This window comes from Biomphalaria glabrata, chromosome 10 (genome assembly GCF_947242115.1).
Source record: "Biomphalaria glabrata chromosome 10, xgBioGlab47.1, whole genome shotgun sequence".
NCBI lineage: Eukaryota > Metazoa > Mollusca > Gastropoda > Planorbidae > Biomphalaria > Biomphalaria glabrata.
The window spans coordinates 15,888,683-15,910,991 of record NC_074720.1 but is presented as its reverse complement, the minus strand read 5'-3'; the positions used below and the strand labels follow the sequence as shown (position 1 = coordinate 15,910,991).

General features: G+C 38.3%; 1 protein-coding gene across 1 annotated transcript; it reads left to right on the top strand.

The window, feature by feature from the left end:
- Positions 1-1,682: 1,682 nt before the first annotated feature.
- Positions 1,683-22,285, top strand: LOC106054439 (uncharacterized). The gene is made up of 4 exons (XM_056044586.1): positions 1,683-1,797; positions 19,083-19,221; positions 20,417-20,566; positions 21,841-22,285. The coding sequence occupies exons 1-4, from the start codon at positions 1,743-1,745 to the stop codon at positions 21,968-21,970; spliced, it is 474 nt and encodes a 157-aa protein (XP_055900561.1). The 5' UTR covers positions 1,683-1,742; the 3' UTR covers positions 21,971-22,285.
- The last annotated feature ends 24 nt before the right edge of the window (positions 22,286-22,309 follow it).

Below are 22,309 nucleotides of genomic sequence, written 5' to 3'. Positions count from 1 at the left end.
TAGAACAATATAAACAACACAAAATGGTGAAATTTCACAAAAAGAATTAGATGAATTACTGAATTGGGAATCGAATTGGAGCATGTCTTTCCACACAGAAAAAGTCCAGTTATTAAGAGTAAAAAAAACAAATTTTTCTACAAGAAAATCTCTAAATGATAGGCTAATATTATCATGATCTAGTGGCGTAGCCTAGCTAGGTACTTGGGTTTAAGAATACGATGCCGCTCTCTACCCTTTTAGAAACTCTTTAAATGGCCCCTTTGTTCATGAACCCATTCGCTCCATAGTTGTTACGCCACTGTCTGAAATTAAGCAATAGATGAATGCGATGTAAGTGTTGGTTTATGTGTAACGCAATACATGTACTACTGACCCAGAGAGCCCACCTTCGAGTTTGTGTATATTACAAACTCCCTTCTTGTCTGTTTGAAATGGATATTTTACGTTTATATTTTGTACTGGGGTGTCTCCAGTTTAGTGACACCACCTTTAATCTTGGTGCAATCTTCGCAGGAAACTACTAAAAGAAAAACTTGCATGGGGTGGGAAGAGAAGGAGTCTTTATGTCTTTCTGCACGCACTTGGGGTATGTGTTCGCGTTTCAAGTGTTTGCGTACAATTGTAGGTTATGTGTGTGTGTGTATGTGTGTGTGTGTGTGACTGTAAGAAGTGGCTATTGGCACTAATTCCGTCAACTTTTGTGATCATCACGTTTAGCTGTGATGACTTCACGCACGCATTGACAATTCCCATCACTAACAGACGGACACGGTTAGATCGATGTAATGAGGTTATTATGGGACTTCAACTGAAGATAGAATTTGAAAGCTGGTGTTTAGTATGTTTAGATTCAATGGTTTAACAAAGGTTAAACTTCAATTTCTTGATAGTTTTGTAAAAACTAAGAAAGTCGTTGATCGTATCTGCCATTTTGTTTTCTCATAGACACAGGAAGGGTCAAATAACAAGTTCTATATCATAGATGTACAGGCACATAAAGGGTCAAATAACAAGTCCTGTACCTGAGATGAACTGACACATTTAACGGGTCAAATAACAAGTTATATATATCTGATATATACTGACATATTGGGCAGGTCAAATGACTAAACCTATATCTGACATAAACTGACATATCAAACTTCACAAAGGTTTTGCAGATTTGTAATAGAGAGAAATACCAGTTTTGACTTTTTTTTTCTATTTTCAATGTTCTATCCCAAACTAAAAAGAATAGACGCAATATTTAATGATACAAAGAAATTGAACTAGACATTTAAGAAAAAGTTTATAATTAAACTAACATTTTTGTCTTCGCTTTAATTAATTTTAATTTTAGCAAATTGATTTAAATGAACCCGAAGGAACTTTTGTAATCTAATGTTGATTTTTAATATATTTTACAGTTTTAAACAGTATTCGCTGTTTTCCTTAAAAAAAATAATTTTCGATTTAATAAATTTGCTTTTTTTTTTTGCAAAACCTCTGGTGACAGATCAAGTTTCTTGTCACACTAAAGAAAGATTACCCTCACTATTTGCGCTCTTGAAACGCTCTGAGAAACGCCTCCATTTCCTTCACAACCTCACGTCTGCGTATACAGTCTGGTGTCACCAAATTATTACGTCACACATGGCTAGAAAGTTATCAACGCTTAGCAAGTCTAAACTAGATCGAAACTGTTCAAGGCGTTTACCGGACAAGCGCGCGCGTCATGCGATTTAGCCTCATTCTGGAGAATGATTACTAGACGCTTTCTCTTCTGTTGTCTGTGCATGATATTGAGTGAAGCAGGTTTGAAATTTATTTCTACATTTTTAGCGGCACCCGAAAGGGGAAAGCCGCTATTACTTTTGTGTGGTCTGCCTGTCTGTCCGTCCGTCACGTTTAGAGCAAAACACGTGAAAAGAGATGAAAAATCCAATGTCATGAAATCTTAAAGCCTGCAAAGTTTGGCTGAAACGTAACCTTTTCAATGTATACTTTTCATCTTCTCAAAGTGAAACGCTTTGTTGTAAAATTAAATTTCTAAGCCGTTTTTTTCTCCCCATAAAAATAAACAATTTTAAAACTATATATTATTAATAGTAAAAAAACAACAACAGGAGGGCTATATAAAGTAAGAGAGATTATTATTTTGAGCATATTTTATAATTAGGCCTACTATGCATACAGTTTTGTTATTTCCACCCAAAAAAAGTTTTCTGTTTTCTGTTGAGTGAGCTACGGTACTAATCATTTACCGAAAACAAGTATTTTTGTTTCTAAAAAGAAAGAATGCATTGTGTGTGTACATAGATAGACATATTTAAAAACAAAAGTTTTAGACAGTGGTAATTGTTATTTATTAATAATGTAAATCCTTTTGTCACAAAGAGCTAGAGGCGCTCAGTCCCTAACCAAAGGAAAAGTTTTTTTTGTTTTTTTCATGGCTGAGAGATTGGCCATTCCCTAAACACCTTGCCAGTAGGGCGACCATCAACTAGATGGTCAATATTAGAATACTAGTGAATAGTGATTAAGAGACAAACAATCTTCATATAAAGGAGGTATTTGTCTTTGTAAGAAGGTATTGCTAATGTATCTTTTGTTTACTTAAAATTTTAAAAAGTTTAACTTGTCGTTTGTACTAGGAAGAAGGTGTGGGCAAAAAATAATTGAAAAATTCCGAACCAAATTCTTTAATGGAACAAATATACAAAGAAATATGGGACAGAAATAAGAAAAACTAGTCGACCAGCGGCGTAGCATACGCAGCTAATTTGTAGGGCCGCCTTAAGCCACTGCAACCTATGCGACCGCATTGGGCCTTGCACTTTCATAGGACCCGATCTTTCATAGGACCTGCGCTAATTCTAGGTGTAGACTATTAATTATTAAATTTTACCATATTTTATAACGTAAAAGATATTTCCCGCGCCCTCCTGTCGATTTACCAGGAGCTCCTGGAAATCTCCCGAAATTGCAAAATATACAAAAAAAAGTCCTTTAAATATACGGAAATATATAAAAACAAAATTGTCATTTTGGGGTGTCATTCATTATCGAAAACGCCAATCCTACGCGCATTATGCATTAGCCGTAATTGTGTAATGAGGTGAAAGAAGCTCAAACTAATGAAGAATTCTCAAAGACAGATTGAAACATTTGGTAATTCTTGCTATTGAGCGGGATCTATGTAGGAAACAGAATTATTATGATATACTGTATGACTTTGCTACACGCAAGGCTCGTAAAGTAATTCTGTACGTAGTAAAGAATTAATAAAGTGCATAGACGAATTTATTTTCTAATTCAAACTCTTAAAATTCACTTATTGTCCACTTCCCTACCCAAACTTGGCCCCGCGAAATCCGTTTTGCATAGGGCCCCACAATGCTAAAGTCCGGGCCTGCTATTTAGTGTTTGTAAAAACAAAGGGGGATGGGAGCGGTCAGGGTTTAACAGTCCAGAGCGCAGCCATCCGTAGCGACGTGTGAATACCCAAGTGTTCTCCCCCTACCCCTCTTGTTATTTCGTGGGGTGACTCCGCAGAAATAAGAGAGTGATCTTTCCTTGACTGCTTGATTCTCGTCCAAACTGTTGAGGGAAGAAGAGAATTATATATATAGATGCATCCTGTTTGGGATCCACCAACTCAAGAAAACATAAAGGAACTAGAGCTAATACAAAACAGAGCAGTGAGGTTTATAACAAACGAATATTCACATTTGATTAGAGTAACACCATTAATATAATCATTAAACTTATAGAAATTTCAGGACAGAAGAATATAATACATAAAATGATAAACCATATAACTTACAAGGAGAAAAAAAAATAACCTAATAAAAAAAAACTCAGACACAAAGATAGAGGCACATTTCTTTCATACGCTGGAACAAATCCATATCAGTGCTCATTCTTCCCTAGTACATTAGAGAATGGAATGAGTTGCCTGAATCAACCAGGAAAGCCAACGACTTTTAAAGTTAATTCATTGATTAACACACATGACTAGATTGACACATGAAGTTATTATTATTATTATTAAATGCGTAAGACGTAATTATCTTCTTTTTTTTTTTTTGAAGTAACGTCTGTAATATATAAGATAAGAACAATCCGTTGTATTGAATATTTATGAATATTAACAATATATATAATACCAATAATAAAAGCGCCAGCTGACTAAGCCGTAGGCCTACAATATCCTATGTGTATGATAAAAGTGGACCAAGATTGTTGACAGTTTTTACTTCATAGCTTATGATTTTCAAGCTGAAAATATTGAAACCTGCTTTTTGACATGAATTGCTTACCAGACTGATGACCCACGGGTGGACATTTCGGGGGCCGCGTTTTGTTGTTGTCGTTTGAGAAGTTGCACGTGATTAGGTCAATGTCCAAACGTCTTGCAGGAAGTGACCTTAGACCCTGAATTTTGTAAACGCTACATCATTTGACGGTGCTCAAAGAACAAACCGCTTTCGTTGAAGAACGGCTCTTATATATTGACATATAAAATGTCATTTTGTTTCTAGCTGCTATCAGATGTTCTTTTGTTTTTAGCTGCTTTCAGTTGTCTTTTTGTTTCTAGCTGCTTTCAGTTGTTCTTTTGTTTCTAGCTGCTATCAGTTGTTCTTTTGTTTCTAGCTGCTTTCAGTTGTTCTTTTGTTTCTAGCTGCTTTCAGTTATTCTTTTGTTTCTAGCTGCTATCAGTTGTTCTTTTGTTTCTAGCTGCTTTCAGTTGTTCTTTTGTTTCTAGTTGCTTTCAGTTGTTCTTTTGTTTCTAGTTGCTTTCAGTTATTCTTTTGTTTCTAGCTGCTTTCAGTTGTTCTTTTGTTTCTAGTTGCTTTCAGTTGTTCTTTTGTTTCTAGCTGCTTTCAGTTGTTCTTTTGTTTCTAGTTGCTTTCAGTTGTTCTTTTGTTTCTAGCTGCTTTCAGTTGTTCTTTTGTTTCTAGTTGCTTTCAGTTGTTCTTTTGTTTCTAGCTGCTTTTAGTTGTCCTTTTGTTTCTAGCTGCTTTCAGTTGTTCTTTTGTTTCTAGTTGCTTTCAGTTGTTCTTTTGTTTCTAGTTGCTTTCAGTTATTCTTTTGTTTCTAGCTGCTTTCAGTTATTCTTTTGTTTCTAGCTGCTTTCAGTTATTCTTTTGTTTCTAGCTGCTTTCAGTTATTCTTTTGTTTCTAGCTGCTTTCAGTTATTCTTTTGTTTCTAGCTGCTTTCAGTTGTTCTTTTGTTTCTAGCTGCTTTTAGTTGTCCTTTTGTTTCTAGCTGCTTTCAGTTGTTCTTTTGTTTCTAGCTGCTTTCAGTCGTAGAACGATTAGATCTATGGCTCATCATGTCATAGAACACTTTCTTTTGTGACTATAAAAATCTGTTATGATGGGAGAAGCATTCATTTAGCTTCGTTAAGATCACTATTACTTGCTTTGCGTCACTGACCTTGTCACCTCTGAGGATTAACCTCTACACCAGTTGGTCTTCAACCTTTTTTTGGCCTACCGCCCCCTTTTCGCATTTTTTCCTTTAAAAAATCCGCCAGAGCCACCTGTAAGAAAAACACTTATAATGAAGCGTAAGAAGGAAAATCTGAACAAAATGTCATCTTTTTATTAATTTTTATGCTGTCAATAACTCTTATCCCGCATGGAAAACCGCATGCCAAAGGCGATCTTCATTGGCGAGCTTAGAGGAGGACGACGTTACAGAGGTGCCCCTCATAAAAGCTATAAAGATAAACTCAGAAGCCACTGGCATAGAGGAAAGTACCTGGTAGCAGATGGCCTCTGAGAGAGACAGTTGGAGATCTCTCACAAAAGCTGCGGGACAAACATTTGAGACTTAAAGATAAGCCATTATTGAAGACAGGTGCCGAAAGACGTAAAGAGCTTAAATAGACCGCCAGCGGGCCAATTCTTTGTCTGCACGAAATTCGGGAAAATATGCAGGTCGCAACTGGGTTTGCGTGTTCATAATTATAATCATAATGTCAAATAATTAGCAGTGATTAATTACAAAAATTAATCTCATTGTCATGACTTTCTTTCAAATCCTAAGCTTAGTTCCTTTTTAAATTACTGAATTTTAGGGCCTACTTTTTTTTAGGTTTGATTCTAAACTTAGTTTTAATGTTTAATATAAACAGTAATTCATTTGTCAACAAAAAAGTTATGTGACATTGTAAAGCCCTTTAAAATAGATTTCATATCTCGATAAAAGAGAAAATGATATAATCAATGATTGAAAGTCGATTTCTTCCGTTGCAGTCGGAGCTTGGTTTCATTCATTTGTGTTAGATGCCTACCATGTAAAACTTTTTTTTTTAGCCTACTTTAAGTCATCGTCAACCGTAAAAGCTTCCTGTTTCTCAAAAAAAATAATTAAATTGTATTTAAGAGCTTAGCAAAACAAGCACTAAAAACTCCCTTTCAAAATCCCGCGAACCTCAGTTTACAATAAGAGTTTAACATGTTGCTTATCATTTGTTTCACAAAACTATTGATAGATGAGCTTATTTTTGTAATTTTAACTAGATGTTGCCTGTGTATAGTGATGGGCAAAAGTTAACTAAAAAGTTGCTAACTTTTAGTTTAACTAAAAAAAATTAGTTAAGGCCAAAGTTTAATTTAAAAAAAAAAGTTTAGTTAAAATCCTAGTTTAATTAATTTTTTTTAGTTACAAACTAAAAAGTTTAATTACAAATTTTACAAACTTTTTTAACAGACATACCAATAAATATTTAGATCTATCTAATTTGGAGAATATATGTAATAAATAATATAGAGGAGAAATAACTAGAGGGTGCACAGCTCACTAGAAAGCCTTTTGACCTTTACCCTATAATGGTCGCTATTCCCCAATGTATTTGAAAGGCGAGAAAAATAAACGTGTTCATTATATTTCTAGCAAGTTTCGCTGCTTGATAAACCCTGATAATTCCTTGCTTCTATTGATCTACATTTTGTTGCTTTTTTTTTAAACACCAGTGTGTTCCTGTATAGCTGCAGACAAAGAATTTTGCTTTACTATAGATCTAAAAGAAATGTCGACTCTATTTTATTTTAAAACTTTTTACTAGTAGATAGATCTAGCTAGAGTCTAGTGACGTCTAGTCTATTAGTATTAGAATTAGTCTATTACTACTATTAGATCTATAGGCATAATAGTCTATATTTAATTATTTTAGTCTCTTAGTCTTAAGTAGAGTCTAACTCTTAGCCTAGTCTTAGATCTAGATGTAAATTTAAAATTATAAGTCAATAATATAGATCTATTAATTGAAATCTATATTACTTTACTTTATTAGACTAGACTAGAACTATTAGTTAGAGATTCTACTATTCGTATTCCTCCCTAGTCACGTGGTTGTGTGTATACAACGCGCACCGTGCTTAGTTTTAGTTAGTTTGTAGTGGGAATCTGAAGCGTTTTAAGTCAATATTTAGTGGTTTCAATTTACTCATTAGCGCTAAACTATAATTTGTTAATAACAGGAGAATCTAGAGATACATTTTTTAATAGTTTCAACTAAAACAAATAGTTAAATCTTTGATAGAAGGTACCGAAGCGTTGGCCTATAATCTGCCATACTGAGATCAAGATTTCTTGATCTACAATGAATGACTACACTTACAGTTCTTAGCGTTCGGGTAACCAGTCCTAGAAAAAAAAAGTAACACTTTCATCCCCCCCCCCCCTTTTCCTCTCTGCCCAAAAGTAAACAAACTTGAACTTGAGTAGAACACTAAAAGTTGGACAGCAGACCAGTGTGTATTGGTCAGATAGCTCTAGGGCTAGTGTGTAGTCGATATGTCGACTAGTTGTTATAAAAGATAAAAAGACTGCCATGTGTTTTCCTTGTGCGTAATAGGCTTCAGTTGTTTAGCGAACAAATAACACATCTGATAGTCAAGGATAAATCGAGATCTACTCTTACAGTTACACAGGTCAAATGTGTCTTACCCCGCCCTTTCATTGTTAAATTTGGTTTCTAAGTAATAAAATAGATCTAGATCTGTTTCGTCAACGCATTTTTGAAACTTTAATGTAACATTTTGTGAATTTCTTAAAAAATGATAGAACTTTTAATAACATAATAATACATCATGTATCCAACACAATAACCGGAATATGAAATATATAACGTTAAAAAATAGCTGAAGTTTATGAAAATAACAATGTTTCAACTAATATGCTACTAATATAGTAGTAGTAGTAGTAGTAGGCCTAACTAGTATTTCTTAGATTATTTTTTGATTAAAATATTGTTACGTATCTCTCCTACTATCCAGGCTCTCTTCAAACTGCACCACACGACACAACGAACTTAAAGAACCTCACAACTCAGGGCTCCAAAGTATCAGTCAATTTAATTTCAAATACATTACTAATACTGTACAGTTGGCAATAACATCACACTAACTGTCCAAAACCTAGCCTTGCTCCGCCTGACTTCACGCACCGTCTGTCTCTAACTTCGCCTCGTACTGGTCACATTGCGAGGTAACATGAAGTCCAGTCGTTCTGACACACTCGCTCTTATATACTGTCTCTACTGGCCTTCTAGAATCGGATGGAACGTTCTTGACCACTCAGAATGATCACAATCGTCATGACTTGCGTGCGTAATATTTACACACAGGTCGTTGTCGGACTGGCGTGTACTGTCACAGGTCACAGTTGACCGCTCGTCCTGCGCTGGACTGTGGCGATTTGAGTAGGCTAAAAACACACAGCACTACCCCCATCTGTGTCACCACCAGGTTTACAACACTGTCCCCTCCTTAGATCTGTCCGTCCCGGACAGCATCAATCTCATAACATGGGATGTGTAGTTTCATCGCTGCAGGTGGGGGTCGATCGGTGGGGGTGACAGTGGGCTTGCCTCTAGAGCTAGAGGAAGCCACCCACGTTGAATTCAGCAACTGTCGCTTTCGTCTTCTCTGCCAGTTGACCTTCACCTGGTTGCACTGACATCGTGGTCGCATCGCCATCCTCGAACGCAGCCAACGTCGCTTTCTTCTCCTCCAGTCGATCTTCATCTTGTTGCAATGACGTCGTGGTTGCATCACCAAACGTCGCCTTCTGTCATTCTGTACTGCGGGCAGCCATTTTACACATGGGGAGGGATTGGATGCCAGGGCCGGTGTCACCAAAATCAATGGCCTAACAGGTGGTTTCAAATGGCTTTCTCGACGATGACTTTTGGGATGGGTTTCCGGTTCACTGGAGGGGAAATTATGGGACAGGTCGTCATCTTCAGACTTGTATGGAGGACATGCTTGTGGGGCAGGTTGGTAACTCTCCACACGCAATGGTCCCTCTTCTTCGGCATCAGGCTGCGCATCAGGCTTCGGTCGACTAGTCTCAGCAGCGGACCAATCGTCTGTTGGGTTGAGACCTTTTCGATTACTTTCTACTTGCAAGGGGGTCTCTGCTGCGTCATCAGGTTTCGGTGGGTGTTCGTAATCATCACCAGGGCTTATGTCGTTGATCTTGACCTCTAGACAGACATCTGCAGGTTTCAAACCTCGCCGGTAGCTTTCATCATGCAAATGTTCTTTAACAGCTTCATCAGGTTTGTACTCGCTGAGGATATCGCAGCAATCATCACATTTCTTCTCATGGGAGCTACTTTCGTACGGCTTGCTATTAGAGTCACAGGAAGCACCATCTTCACTAGCATGGCCATCGTATGTGAGTATTTCGTAGCACGGGGTTTCTACCCCCTCGTTCAAAGCGTTCAGCTCGGGGCTCGTCACTTCTTTCACTGAAGTGTACATCTGTTCTACTCTGGCACAGGTATCTTTCTGTAAGTCACCCTTCCACACATTCTGAAAGTCAGCCAGCATCTGTTGTTGAAAGGTGATCAGCAGCTGCACTACATCGGGTTCTAACTCGAACAGGTAGGTGTCTGGATCTTCACCTTCTTCAGTTAGTTCTTCTCTAAGGCGTGCTTGCAAGGTTTCTTTCTTTCCTATTGCCTTCAGCCCTCGATCACGGAGTTCTCGTCTCAGTTCTTTCAATTCAAGTTCGTTCAGCAGTTTCAGAAGAGCCATAGTAGATCCGATCCAACTTCAGACTCCAGTGTTACGTATCTCTCCTACTATCCAGGCTCTCTTCAAACTGCACCACACGACACAACGAACTTAAAGAACCTCACAACTCAGGGCTCCAAAGTATCAGTCAATTTAATTTCAAATACATTACTAATACTGTACAGTTGGCAATAACATCACACTAACTGTCCAAAACCTAGCCTTGCTCCGCCTGACTTCACGCACCGTCTGTCTCTAACTTCGCCTCGTACTGGTCACATTGCGAGGTAACATGAAGTCCAGTCGTTCTGACACACTCGCTCTTATATACTGTCTCTACTGGCCTTCTAGAATCGGATGGAACGTTCTTGACCACTCAGAATGATCACAATCGTCATGACTTGCGTGCGTAATATTTACACACAGGTCGTTGTTGGACTGGCGTGTACTGTCACAGGTCACAGTTGACCGCTCGTCCTGCGCTGGACTGTGGCGATTTGAGTAGGCTAAAAACACACAGCACTACCCCCATCTGTGTCACCACCAGGTTTACAACAATATTAATTATTTGATCTAGGTCTAGTAGCTAGATTTAATTCTAGATCCAGGTTATGTTTCTGATAATTTCGTTTGCAGAAGATATTAGATCTAGATCCAGAATATTCTAGAATCTAGGTCGAGTTAGTTAGAGTGCAGTTTTATCATTACTTCTAAAGGTAACTTATATTAGAACTTGGACAATTACTTCTAATTTCTTTCTATAATAGTATTCTAATTCTAGTGATTCTATTAAGATCTACATCTATCTCATAAAGACATTTAAATCTTGTTTCATGTGCACAAATAAATGTTTATTACATTTAGCTAAAGAGATTGGTTGTGCTTTATATTTTTCATGTATGGCTGTTTCGTCCTTAAAAAAGGTCAAAATAGTTTGTAAAAGTTTAACTAAAATTTCTTAGTTTAGTTTAACTAATTTTTTCAATTTGTGATTAACTAAAAGTTTAATTACTTTTTTTTAGTTCAAACTTAGTTTTAGTTTAACTAAAAAAATTAGTTTAGTTCCCATCACTACCTGTGTATCATAACTCACAAGGTGAATAGTGAATAGATCTGTTCTTTATTCTATATTACTTATAAAGCCATTGTAGCGTCCAACCACTGATGGTTCCCTATATGTTGTCATAAGCTACATAACTAGACAACTTTGAAATGATATTTAATCACTAACGAAAAAAATCTTTTTGTGCAACAGATAAGTTTTGAAAGATTTTAATTTTAGTTTCAATCAGTTTTCAAACAATATCATAAGACTTTTTTTTTAAAAAAAAGCTATGCATTTTTCTAAGAGACCACTAGAACATACCCTGCTTTGCCGGCTTTTTTTTGTTTTAAATATTGTTTGATAGTAGATTTGTATAATTGTTCATGAATATTCTTAAATTATTTTTGGATATTGCTAAATGTTCGTGAAGCCAACTTAGTATCATAACCACATCTGAAAATGCCGTCATTCAAAGTAGAACATTGGAATACTTTTTATGTAGTGGTAAGTCACTAAAACTCTTGTAAATATTCCTTTATATACTGTCACAAATGGCTGTGAGCCCACAACCGTTTGTGTGTGTGTAACAGAACAACCGTAACCCACTACGGGCCTAGCTAAGGAATGTTAACCTAGCTGACTCTTAGTTAATGTGTAAAGTTTTAAGTTGATTTCTGTTATTTATATTTTAGATCTAATGTCATTATTTATGTTTTAATATATTTTAATTAGATTTGTTTTATTATTGGAAGGGGAAATAAGTATTTTTTGTGTGCTTTAATGTTTATTTTGTTGTCACGGGACCAGAGTACCTAGGCTACAACGAGGGCGGGGTGATCTGGGAAATCTAGGGAAAGGGGCAGTGGTCATCACTGGTCAGATACTGATGATGCATGTAGACGTAACCACTGAGGTTAGGCGTCACTGATGATGCAAGGGGACGTAACCACTGTGTAGTCCACGTGGGAGTTCTTTTTGCTCTGAAAAGGAGGGAGTTAGTTGGCGTGGGTCTTGTAGAGCGGACGGTTGTATTTCCCGCTCCTGCTAGTTTCCTAATCTGGTACGAGAAAACTATAGCAGAAGGACTTCGTGACTAGAGACATAGTCATTAGAGATCTGAGTTTAGTTTTAGTAGTTGATGTACCTGTATATAACGTTTCATTTGGAAGTTTATGTGTTGTGTTTAAAATAAAGTTACAGTTTAGAGTTGTAGTCTCTAACTACATTCCGGTGTTGAGTTGCATATCTCATATATATGTTAGTTATAACACCAAAATCGCGACAAGGCTAAAGCCACCAAAGTTCCAGCGTCAACAGTCGGGCCTCCAGAATCACCCTAGACAACGACCAGTTGCAGGAGGCGCCAGCACACTGCTAGCGTCTTGTGACAACTAAAGTGGACGGCTCGTCCGGAATTGATCAACTGCTGTACGTTTGGAACTAAAGTGGACGGCTCGTCCTTGATTTATCAACTAAAGTGGACGGCTCGTCCTTGATTGATCAACTGCTGTATGTTTGGAACTGTTGCTGATTTTTTTTTTCGGATACTTTAGCCACAATCGTCGCTGGGGGCAGAGCCATTATACTAGAATCCAGTGGAACCAGTCAAATGTAACTGACTTGATAGCCTACTATTCAACTACAGTCTAGCCTACATCGCCAGAGTTTAAGTCTAAGTCTACACCCGTAAGGTCTAGGACTTTACTATAGACCTCAAGCCGAGAAACCACTACAGTCTAGTCTACATCTCCAGAGCCTGAGTCTAAGTCTACACCCGTAAGGTCTAGGACTTTACTTTGACTTTACTGTACTAGAATCGAGTCCAGATTGTGCTGTCGATACTGCTGATGTGTTGTTGTGAATCGTATGGATATAATTTACTTACAGTGGTGGTGACATTGACTTTAAGTTAATTTTATGCCACTGTATTTCATTTTTTTAAATACAAAATCAAATTAATCAAACATTTCAAAAACAAGTTTCGTCGACGGATCAGCGCAAGAGACTGGATCTTCAGCTGCTGTGTTTGTTTAACTAAAATTCCATGCTTTAAGGTAGGCTGACTTTTTGCACTATATAATTTTTTTTATTCAGTGGGTAACTTATTGTCGCCATACTGTCCTTGCTAGTGGGAGTTTAATGTTAATCTATAGTTTACAGTGTTTATTTTAAGGCTGCTAATTTTAATCTAGACCTTGATTTGTCTAGTCACTATCTTTACTCTCTAGTCAGATATCTTTTCCTATTGGGCTATTTATGTAGTTGTGAATTCTTATAAATTAGTTCATTTTCCGCTGTATGCAAACTGTCTTTAGAATACTCTCATAGTTCTAATTTTCTGTAGCTTCTACCTCCCTTTAGAATAAAACCTTTTATACTTTCAATTCTGTAATGGCTAAGGTAAGAGACCTCCAAGAGTTCATTTCGCTAGGTAGGAGTATCGGTGTCCCTGAGTCGGACATTCTCTCGTTTGCTCAGAATGAGAGGAAGTTAGAGCTAGAGTTACTTGAGGCCGATAGGGCCGAACGCCAGGCTGAGAGAGAAGCACAGAAGGCAGATAGGGAAAAGGAGTTAGAGTTAGCACGGATTGCATCCGAAAGGGCCGACAAAGATTTAGAAATAGCTAGGTTAGAGTCTGAGAGAGAGCTAGCTAGGATAGAGTCTCAGAAGGAAATAGGGTTAGCTAGGTTAAATAGACAAACGGACACTAGTGATAACTCGTCAACAAGCTCTTCTTTAGATACACCCCGTAATCCTGTTAAACCCCCACAGCTCCCACAATTTGACGAACAGGTGGATGAGTTAGATAGTTACATCACCCGCTTCGAACGCCATGCACAAACTGTTGTGTGGTCCCAGGATGACTGGGCCACTTATCTGCTGTCCCTATTGACAGACACAGCCCTCAATACTGCAATGAGGTACGAGGTGAAGGTCACGAAACATTACCCATCTCTGAGGGAAGCCTTGTTAAAATCCTTCGAATACACTAGTGATGGGTATAAAGGGAAATTTAGGACTGCTCGTATAGAAAGGGGAGAAACTTATCAACTTTTTGGGACAAGAATCAAAGGATACCTAAATAAATGGGTGCAAATGTCTGGGGCCGAACAGACATTCGAAGGCCTTCTTCAGCTACTGTATGGGGCATCAGAAGGGCTTACTATATTTCTAAAGGAAAGAAACCCCACGTCCTGGGACCAAACCTTAGATTTGGCCGAAAACTATAGACTGGCCCATGCGACCAGGAGTTTAGAAACATCGAAATCTAAACCCAAGGGGGAAGGATCCAGTCTAGGATACATGGGGAGTCGTTCCACATCCCATGCCAATTACGCAACTGATAAGAGGGTAACATTTAGTCCAAGGGGAGGTTTAGATGATAGACAGGCAGGCAGGTACGATAATAGGCGAAACGAGGGGGATGCAAAAATTGTTTGTTATAGGTGTGGGAAGATAGGGCACAAATCCACGTCATGCGACCTTCGGATGGTGAGTCCGGTAGGTGCTGTACAGGAAGGGAGGGCGACCGCTCTCAAACTCAAAGCAGGCCATAAGGGAAGGGGGAGGAAACCTGTGGTCTGGCGAGAAGAAGAGGGAAGACGTCCCATAGCTGATGGGTTCCTGAACGGAACTCCTATTAAAGTGTTACGCGACACTGGGAGCTCAGTGGTAGTTGTGCGATCTACCCTGGCACCTAAGCGTACTGGTCGATTTAGGTGGATTAAAACCATCGACAGTACTATGTTGAAAGTGGCGACTGCCATGGTGCAGATAGATTCGCCTTATTTTACTGGGGAAGTGGAGGCCCATTTGTTGGATCATCCACTATATGATTGTGTAGTTGGAAACATACCTGGCGCTGCAGATCCTTTTCAGCCAAATCCTAATTGGGGGAATTCAGCTAAGGTAACTTTTGAGGAGAGTGAGGCCAGAAGTGCCAAGATCTCGTCCTCTGCAGAGATGAATGGGGTGATTCCCCCATGCTCACCTAATTTATGTGACGCACAATCTGAAGAGAGTGCGGCCAAGAGTGCCAACATCTCTTCTTCTGCTGAGGTGGTTGGGATGATGTGCCCAAGCTCACCTAATGTAGTTGATACATTGGAAAGGAGTGAGGCCAATGGGGCCAATATCTCACACTTTACAGAGGGAGCTGGGGTGGATTCCCCAGGCTCGCCCGTTGAAATTGGGGCAGCTATCACCCGTGGGATTGCTAGGAGGGAAAAGGCGGCTGTCAAACCACTTGCCACGCCACCTTGTCCACCCACCGGTATATCTCCAGATGTGTTTAAAACTTCCCAACAGTCAGATCCCACTTTCGTTCAACAGAGAGAATGGGCAGGTATTGGGAGAACTAGAGAGTCTACATGGGGCTCTGAGAAGTTTATCCATAAGGAAGGTCTCTTATATAGAGAACTTATAGATAAAAAAGGAATGAGAACCACTCAGTTGGTTGTTCCGAAGGACCACCGTGAAGAAGTCATGCGTGTTGGGCATGAAATTTTATTTGGGGGACATCTCGGGTCTAAGAAGACCATAGATAGAGTTTCCGCAGAGTTTTACTGGCCTGGGTTAAGCGCCGATGTAAAACGCTACTGCGCCTCTTGCGACATGTGCCAACGCACATCTCCCAGAGGCCGAACAGGAAAGCTTCATCTGGGTCAAATGCCTTTGATTGACACCCCTTTTTCTAGAGTTGCAGTGGATATCGTGGGACCGATTGACCCACCCACTGAACGAGGAAATCGGTATATCCTCACTCTAGTTGATTATGCAACGCGCTATCCAGAGGCGGTTGCACTCCGCTCAATTGACACAATTCGAGTGGCCGAGGCCTTGGTTGAGATATTTGCCCGGGTTGGAGTCCCTAGGGAAATGCTCACCGATCAAGGGGCACAGTTTACCTCAAAACTTGTGGGTGAAATTACCCGTTTGTTGTCGATGAGGCAATTGGTTACCACCCCGTTCCATCGCCAGTGTGACGGGCGGGTTAAAGGGTTTGATGGGACCGTGAAGAACATGCTTCGACGCATGTGTGGTGATAGAACTCACGATTGGGACATGTATCTCCCCGCCGTCCTATTTGCATATAGGGAGGCCCCTCAAGAGAGTATGGGGTTTTCTCCTTTTGAATTGTTGTATGGGAGAACTGTTAGGGGCCCTAGTCAAATTCTTCGGGAATTATGGGCGAGGGAACAGGAAACTCCCGAGATACGCACTACTTATCAGTACGTGGTGGATCTCCGTAACAAATTAGAAAGCACCTGCCAGACCGCCATGAAAGAGTTGTCGAAGGCTAGTGCTCGGGCCAAACGGTATTATGACCGAAAGGCCAAAATCAGGGTGTTTTCCCCTGGTGAAAAGGTCCTCGTTCTGTTGTCCGACGACCAGAACAAGTTATTAGTAAGATGGAAGGGACCATATGAAGTTATTGAGAAGGTTGGGCTCAATGATTATAGGATTAAATTTCCTAAGGGTCCAAAACTACTCCATGGAAACTTACTTAAGTTCTATACCGATAGAGAGAAAGTAGGAGAAAGCCAATCAGGGGAACGTGATGTTTCTGTTGGGGCCGTTATCCTATAGAACAGGCTTGCAGGACAGTATGATTGATAATGCCACTGTATGAACCTAATGTGCACAAGTCAGTCAATCTACATTTGCATTATTGTATTCACTTAACTTCATTTTTATTATTTTATTATCATTTATTCTATTTCAGCTTAAGTAGATTTGATTCAAATTCTCATTTTTATTTTTGTATGCAGCCTTTCGTGCTTATTGTCATATCTTTTCAGAGTTGTATTAGATTAAGTATCTTAATTTTGATTTTCGTATATCTACATATCTAGTTTAGTTCTATACACTATACTCATGTATGTTAAAACTGCTTGTATTTATACCTATTATTTACTTGTTAAAAGGAGACTACATATTCAGATACTCCGGGTATCGAAATGAATACCAGATGTCTTACTACTATGTATCTATTTGTTTCTTCTTTACATAGCTGAGTATTTATATACTATTCATTGCATTGTATCCATTGGGTTCGTTTAACTGAATTACTACGGTACTTCTTTGTTCACTTGTGTGTATGTGTGTGTGTGTGTGACCTCAATGGGTGATTAGAATAAATTGTATTACATTGTAGCAATTTTTTAAATTTTTACTTTTCTACCAATGGGTAGACGATTGAATACCTAAGAAGTCTTGTTTCTTCCTCAATTCTCTTCTAGTTGTAGAGTTGTTAGAGTAAGAATTTATGTGTTTTTTCTTACCATTTCCAACAGTAACCAAAATGACCCTATTAACCGTGTTGTTCTGCTTGAGTTGGGGGGTGTGTCACAAATGGCTGTGAGCCCACAACCGTTTGTGTGTGTGTAACAGAACAACCGTAACCCACTACGGGCCTAGCTAAGGAATGTTAACCTAGCTGACCCTTAGTTAATGTGTAAAGTTTTAAGTCGATTCCTGTTATTTATATTTTAGATCTAATGTCATTATTTATGTTTTAATATATTTTAATTAGATTTGTTTTATTATTGTAAGGGGAAATAAGTATTTTTTGTGTGCTTTAATGTTTATTTTGTTGTCACGGGACCAGAGTACCTAGGCTACAACGAGGGCGGGGTGATCTGGGAAATCTAGGGAAAGGGGCAGTGGTCATCACTGGTCAGATACTGATGATGCATGTAGACGTAACCACTGAGGTTAGGCGTCACTGATGATGCAAGGGGACGTAACCACTGTGTAGTCCACGTGGGAGTTCTTTTTGCTCTGAAAAGGAGGGAGTTAGTTGGCGTGGGTCTTGTAGAGCGGACGCTTGTATTTCCCGCTCCTGCTAGTTTCCTAATCTGGTACGAGAAAACTATAGCAGAAGGACTTCGTGACTAGAGACATAGTCATTAGAGATCTGAGTTTAGTTTTAGTAGTTGATGTACCTGTATATAACGTTTCATTTGGAAGTTTATGTGTTGTGTTTAAAATAAAGTTACAGTTTAGAGTTGTAGTCTCTAACTACATTCCGGTGTTGAGTTGCATATCTCATATATATGTTAGTTATAACACCAAAATCGCGACAAGGCTAAAGCCACCAAAGTTCCAGCGTCAACAGTCGGGCCTCCAGAATCACCCTAGACAACGACCAGTTGCAGGAGGCGCCAGCACACTGCTAGCGTCTTGTGACATATACCAAGGAATTTTTGTAACAACACTTTGTCAATGTTTTTTGTTTAAGAAACGTTTAAATTTTTCTATTTGAATGTTAGCTTTAACGTTTTGTTTTTTTTTAAATTAACTTTTACATATCAACATATTAACATATTGTAGATAAAAAAAAACACTATAATCTAAAAGGCGTATTACCTATTTTGTTTATCAAATCATAAATAAGATACCCTCCAATTACAGCAACGGAGAAAAAAAATTAAAAATAGAAAACGGGATTCCCGAACTCCATTTCTAACGTTGTTTCTGTTCTTAAACTAGAAGCAAGCTAACTATAATATGTGTATGTTTAGTTTGCCAGCTTTAATTTTGTAGATTTTTTAAAATTTGTTTTGTTTCTGTGCACATTTAGTTTCTTATTTCACCCCGTATGCCCAACGCCCCCTTACCGCCCCTATTGTGCCCAGCGCCTTTCTTTGGCTCCCAGCGCCCTCCAATTTCACTAAAACGCCCCCCCCCCAAGGGGCGGGAGCGCCCCCGTTGAAGAGCACTGCACTACACCATGGAGGGGTGTGGACCAATATTTTCCGTGACTGATCAAGTTGGCAATAGACTGAACAGAGGATACGCATTCATCATTCTTCGGCCAACAAGCTAAAGTCAATACAAAACAACGTTGTCTTGAGGTGGCGAATATACTGAGGGAGAACAGGGGAGATTCTCATCTCTTGTGCGAGGAAATGTTATTTTCCCCCAAGCAGTCAACTCTGATAAGTAAGCTTAACAACAGTTTATCGCATATACAAAATAACAACTAAACATTGTTTACTGTTCGCTTTCACAGGGGGTAAAGTCTGTACAAAGAGAGAGGAGATTGGCAACAGAGAAGGCAACCATTACAACTGTGATGACCCAGTGCGGACAGAGTGCTGTGAGAGAAACCAGACGTTTACTTGTTGTGAGGAGCAATGGAAGAATAGTGCGTACGTAAGAATATCTACAATACGTTTAGTGGTTGTGAGGAGCAATGGAAAAATAGTGCGTACGTAAGAATATCTACAATACGTTTAGTGGTTGTGAGGACAATGGAAAAATAGTGCGTACGTAAGAATATCTACAATACGTTTAGTGGTTGTGAGGACAATGGAAAAATAGTGCGTACGTAAGAATATCTACAATACGTTTACTTGTTGTGAGGAGCAATGGAAAAATAGTGCGTACGTACGAATATCTACAATACGTTTAGTGGTTGTGAGGACAATGGAAAAATAGTGCGTACGTAAGAATATCTACAATACGTTTAGTGGTTGTGAGGACAATGGAAAAATAGTGCGTACGTAAGAATATCTACAATACGTTTAGTGGTTGTGAGGACAATGGAAAAATAGTGCGTACGTAAGAATATCTACAATACGTTTACTTGTTGTGAGGAGCAATGGAAAAATAGTGCGTACGTAAGAATATCTACAATACGTTTAGTGGTTGTGAGGACAATGGAAAAATAGTGCGTACGTAAGAATATCTACAATACGTTTAGTGGTTGTGAGGACAATGGAAAAATAGTGCGTACGTAAGAATATCTACAATACGTTTACTTGTGAGGACAATGGAAAAATAGTGCGTACTTAAGAATATCTACAATACGTTTACTTGTTGTGAGGAGCAATGGAAAAATAGTGCGTACGTAAGAATATCTACAATACGTTTAATGGTTGTGAGTGCTCTTAATAACTAGTGAATGGTAGATTTTTAAAAAATCGATCATGTAATTAAAATTTAATATATATAGAGTAGGCCCAACAATAATACATTTGTGTGATATGAAATATTTTTAGCGGCCCACTAAAGTGGAATATCCGCTATTAGTTTTGTGTGGTCTGTCTGTCCATCCGTCCCGTTTAGATCTCGTAAACTAGAAAAGATATTGAAACTCCACATCATGATATTTTAGTCGAGTTTCTAGTAAAATTGATAGAATTTGCAAGCTAAATGAGGAATTATAATAATAATTAATTAATTACCAATATCTAATTGGTTATTTTTTAAAAATTGATTCCTGTTTTGTTTTGTGATTAAAAACTAATAGAATTATCAATTTCCCACAAATGCCACATGCATCTCTTCTTGGTCTGCTATTGCAGCCAGCCCTGTTGTAGATGACTATATTTCATTCCTCAGGCAACAAATGCTCTGGTTGCTTCTAGTGGTCTCAGTGATCCTCATCTCCATCTGTCTTATTGTGCGCTATTTGACTGGACAGTCTGAATTCTTTACATCCCCCACACTCAAAGATGCAGTCATCAATTGGAAGAGTACAATGTGTCGAAGGTAACATAAGATAAGTGTCGTAGAAACAAATGATAAGTAAACAATGTGTCGAAGGTAACATAAGATAAGTGTCGTAGAAACAAATGATAAGTAAACAATGGGGGAGATGGTAAGGCTTTGTGCTTTAACATTCTGACACCAGATTTGTGATTGTCATTAGAATTGAACTCCTAGGTCCATCGACCTGAATAAAAGAAATCTTGCTCTCTGAATGGGTACAGGAGTTCTTATCATAAGACCCTCAGGTAAGAGGGTATAGACTGAGCAACCCAGGGGAGAAACTTCTGTTTTCATTCTCTATACCACATCTGATGTATGGAGATCTACCATTAAAACGACCCCATGTGGATTGTGACAACCTGTTGGGGCATCCCTGCCAGTGAAATGAACTCTGGTTCTAATAAGAACTTCATTGGGAGTTTTGTTTCACTCTTGGCTTATTTGTCTCCTCAAATAAACGTTTCCACCTTGACAGAATGTTGAGACTGAGAAGCATTATCTGGGCATTCTGTCACCAATGAGTGTTCTTTGACTAGATATTTTATTTTGGTTTTTCAGTCAGTGTACTTGTGTGACGATCACACTTGCCGGGGATTATATTATCAAACTTGACAATTCAATGAAATGAAGAAAGAAACATATTTCTGTATTTTCTTAAACTTCTTTAATAATACTTCTTCAACTTTCACATCAAATTAACTTCTCAATTCAATAACAACTTGACTTGATACTTCATAAATAAAACTTAAATGATACATGAAACTTCACTTAGTATAACTTCCACTTCAACTAATAAAACTCAAACTAATGGATCCGCTAATATCACAAAACTTATAACCATTACTAATCGAGGACTGAGCGAGGACCATCGCTCTACAAGAACTACTACTATGCGAGGACCATCGCTCTACAAGAACTACTACTATGCGAGGACCCCCCCGTCTAACTGACTTTCCCCTAATTTATACTTTCTTTGATCATACGTTCCAGAATCATGGAAACTTCTCCCCTAATTATTTTAGTAACTTTGACCTTCTAGAAGCTGACGTGTGCTATTTTTTTCCTTAACCTCTTTCTTTGATTGGATATCTAAAATTAACTTGTTTACGCTGGACACTTGCACTGGTTTGAACTCGCTTCTAGAAACTGGTCGAAATAGGTCACAGACTCGACTCGTGACAACTTGGTGTACTAAAATACTATCACATTTATAAGTAGACTCACTGTCTGTTATATAGGAAACTTGCATTGATAAGAGAAATGTTTATTTTCAGGTTCTATAACCTGTGTACGCCAGGTTGCAGAAAGCAGCTGAGACAGGGAGACAACTCATTTTTTAATTTAACCTCAGACCAGAATACATTGGTGTCAACCAACAAAATGTACCTATCAACTAAAGCTTAATTGTCAGTGCAATACAACACATAGAAATTTAAATACTTCTGTACTGATCAATGAATATATTTTGACCCAGTGTTAGCTACCAAATATGTTCATGTGTACAACTTAAAAGTATCATTGTGATGAAAGTCATGTGTCCATTAGAATGTCTGTCCCATTTTAAAAGCAGATATTAAAAATGTAACTATTTACTTATACTTGGTGTAAAAATTTAATTGAATAGACAATAATGTTTTACTAGATTTCCATACAAGTCCTTCTAAATGCATGCTCTTTTGGGAACAAAAAATAAAAAAAGACCTGCAAGAAATTGTGCTCATGTGTAGCATTAACTCTTACTTC

Bases quoted from the DNA above. Each gene is read 5' to 3' on its own strand.
- LOC106054439 (XM_056044586.1), top strand. From the start codon at position 1,743: ATGATTACTAGACGCTTTCTCTTCTGTTGTCTGTGCATGATATTGAGT. The intron at 1,798-19,082 runs GTTTGAAATTTA...TCGCTTTCACAG, and splicing joins CATGATATTGAGTGAAGCAG to GGGGTAAAGTCTGTACAAAG. The intron at 20,567-21,840 runs GTAACATAAGAT...GTTTATTTTCAG, and splicing joins AAGAGTACAATGTGTCGAAG to GTTCTATAACCTGTGTACGC.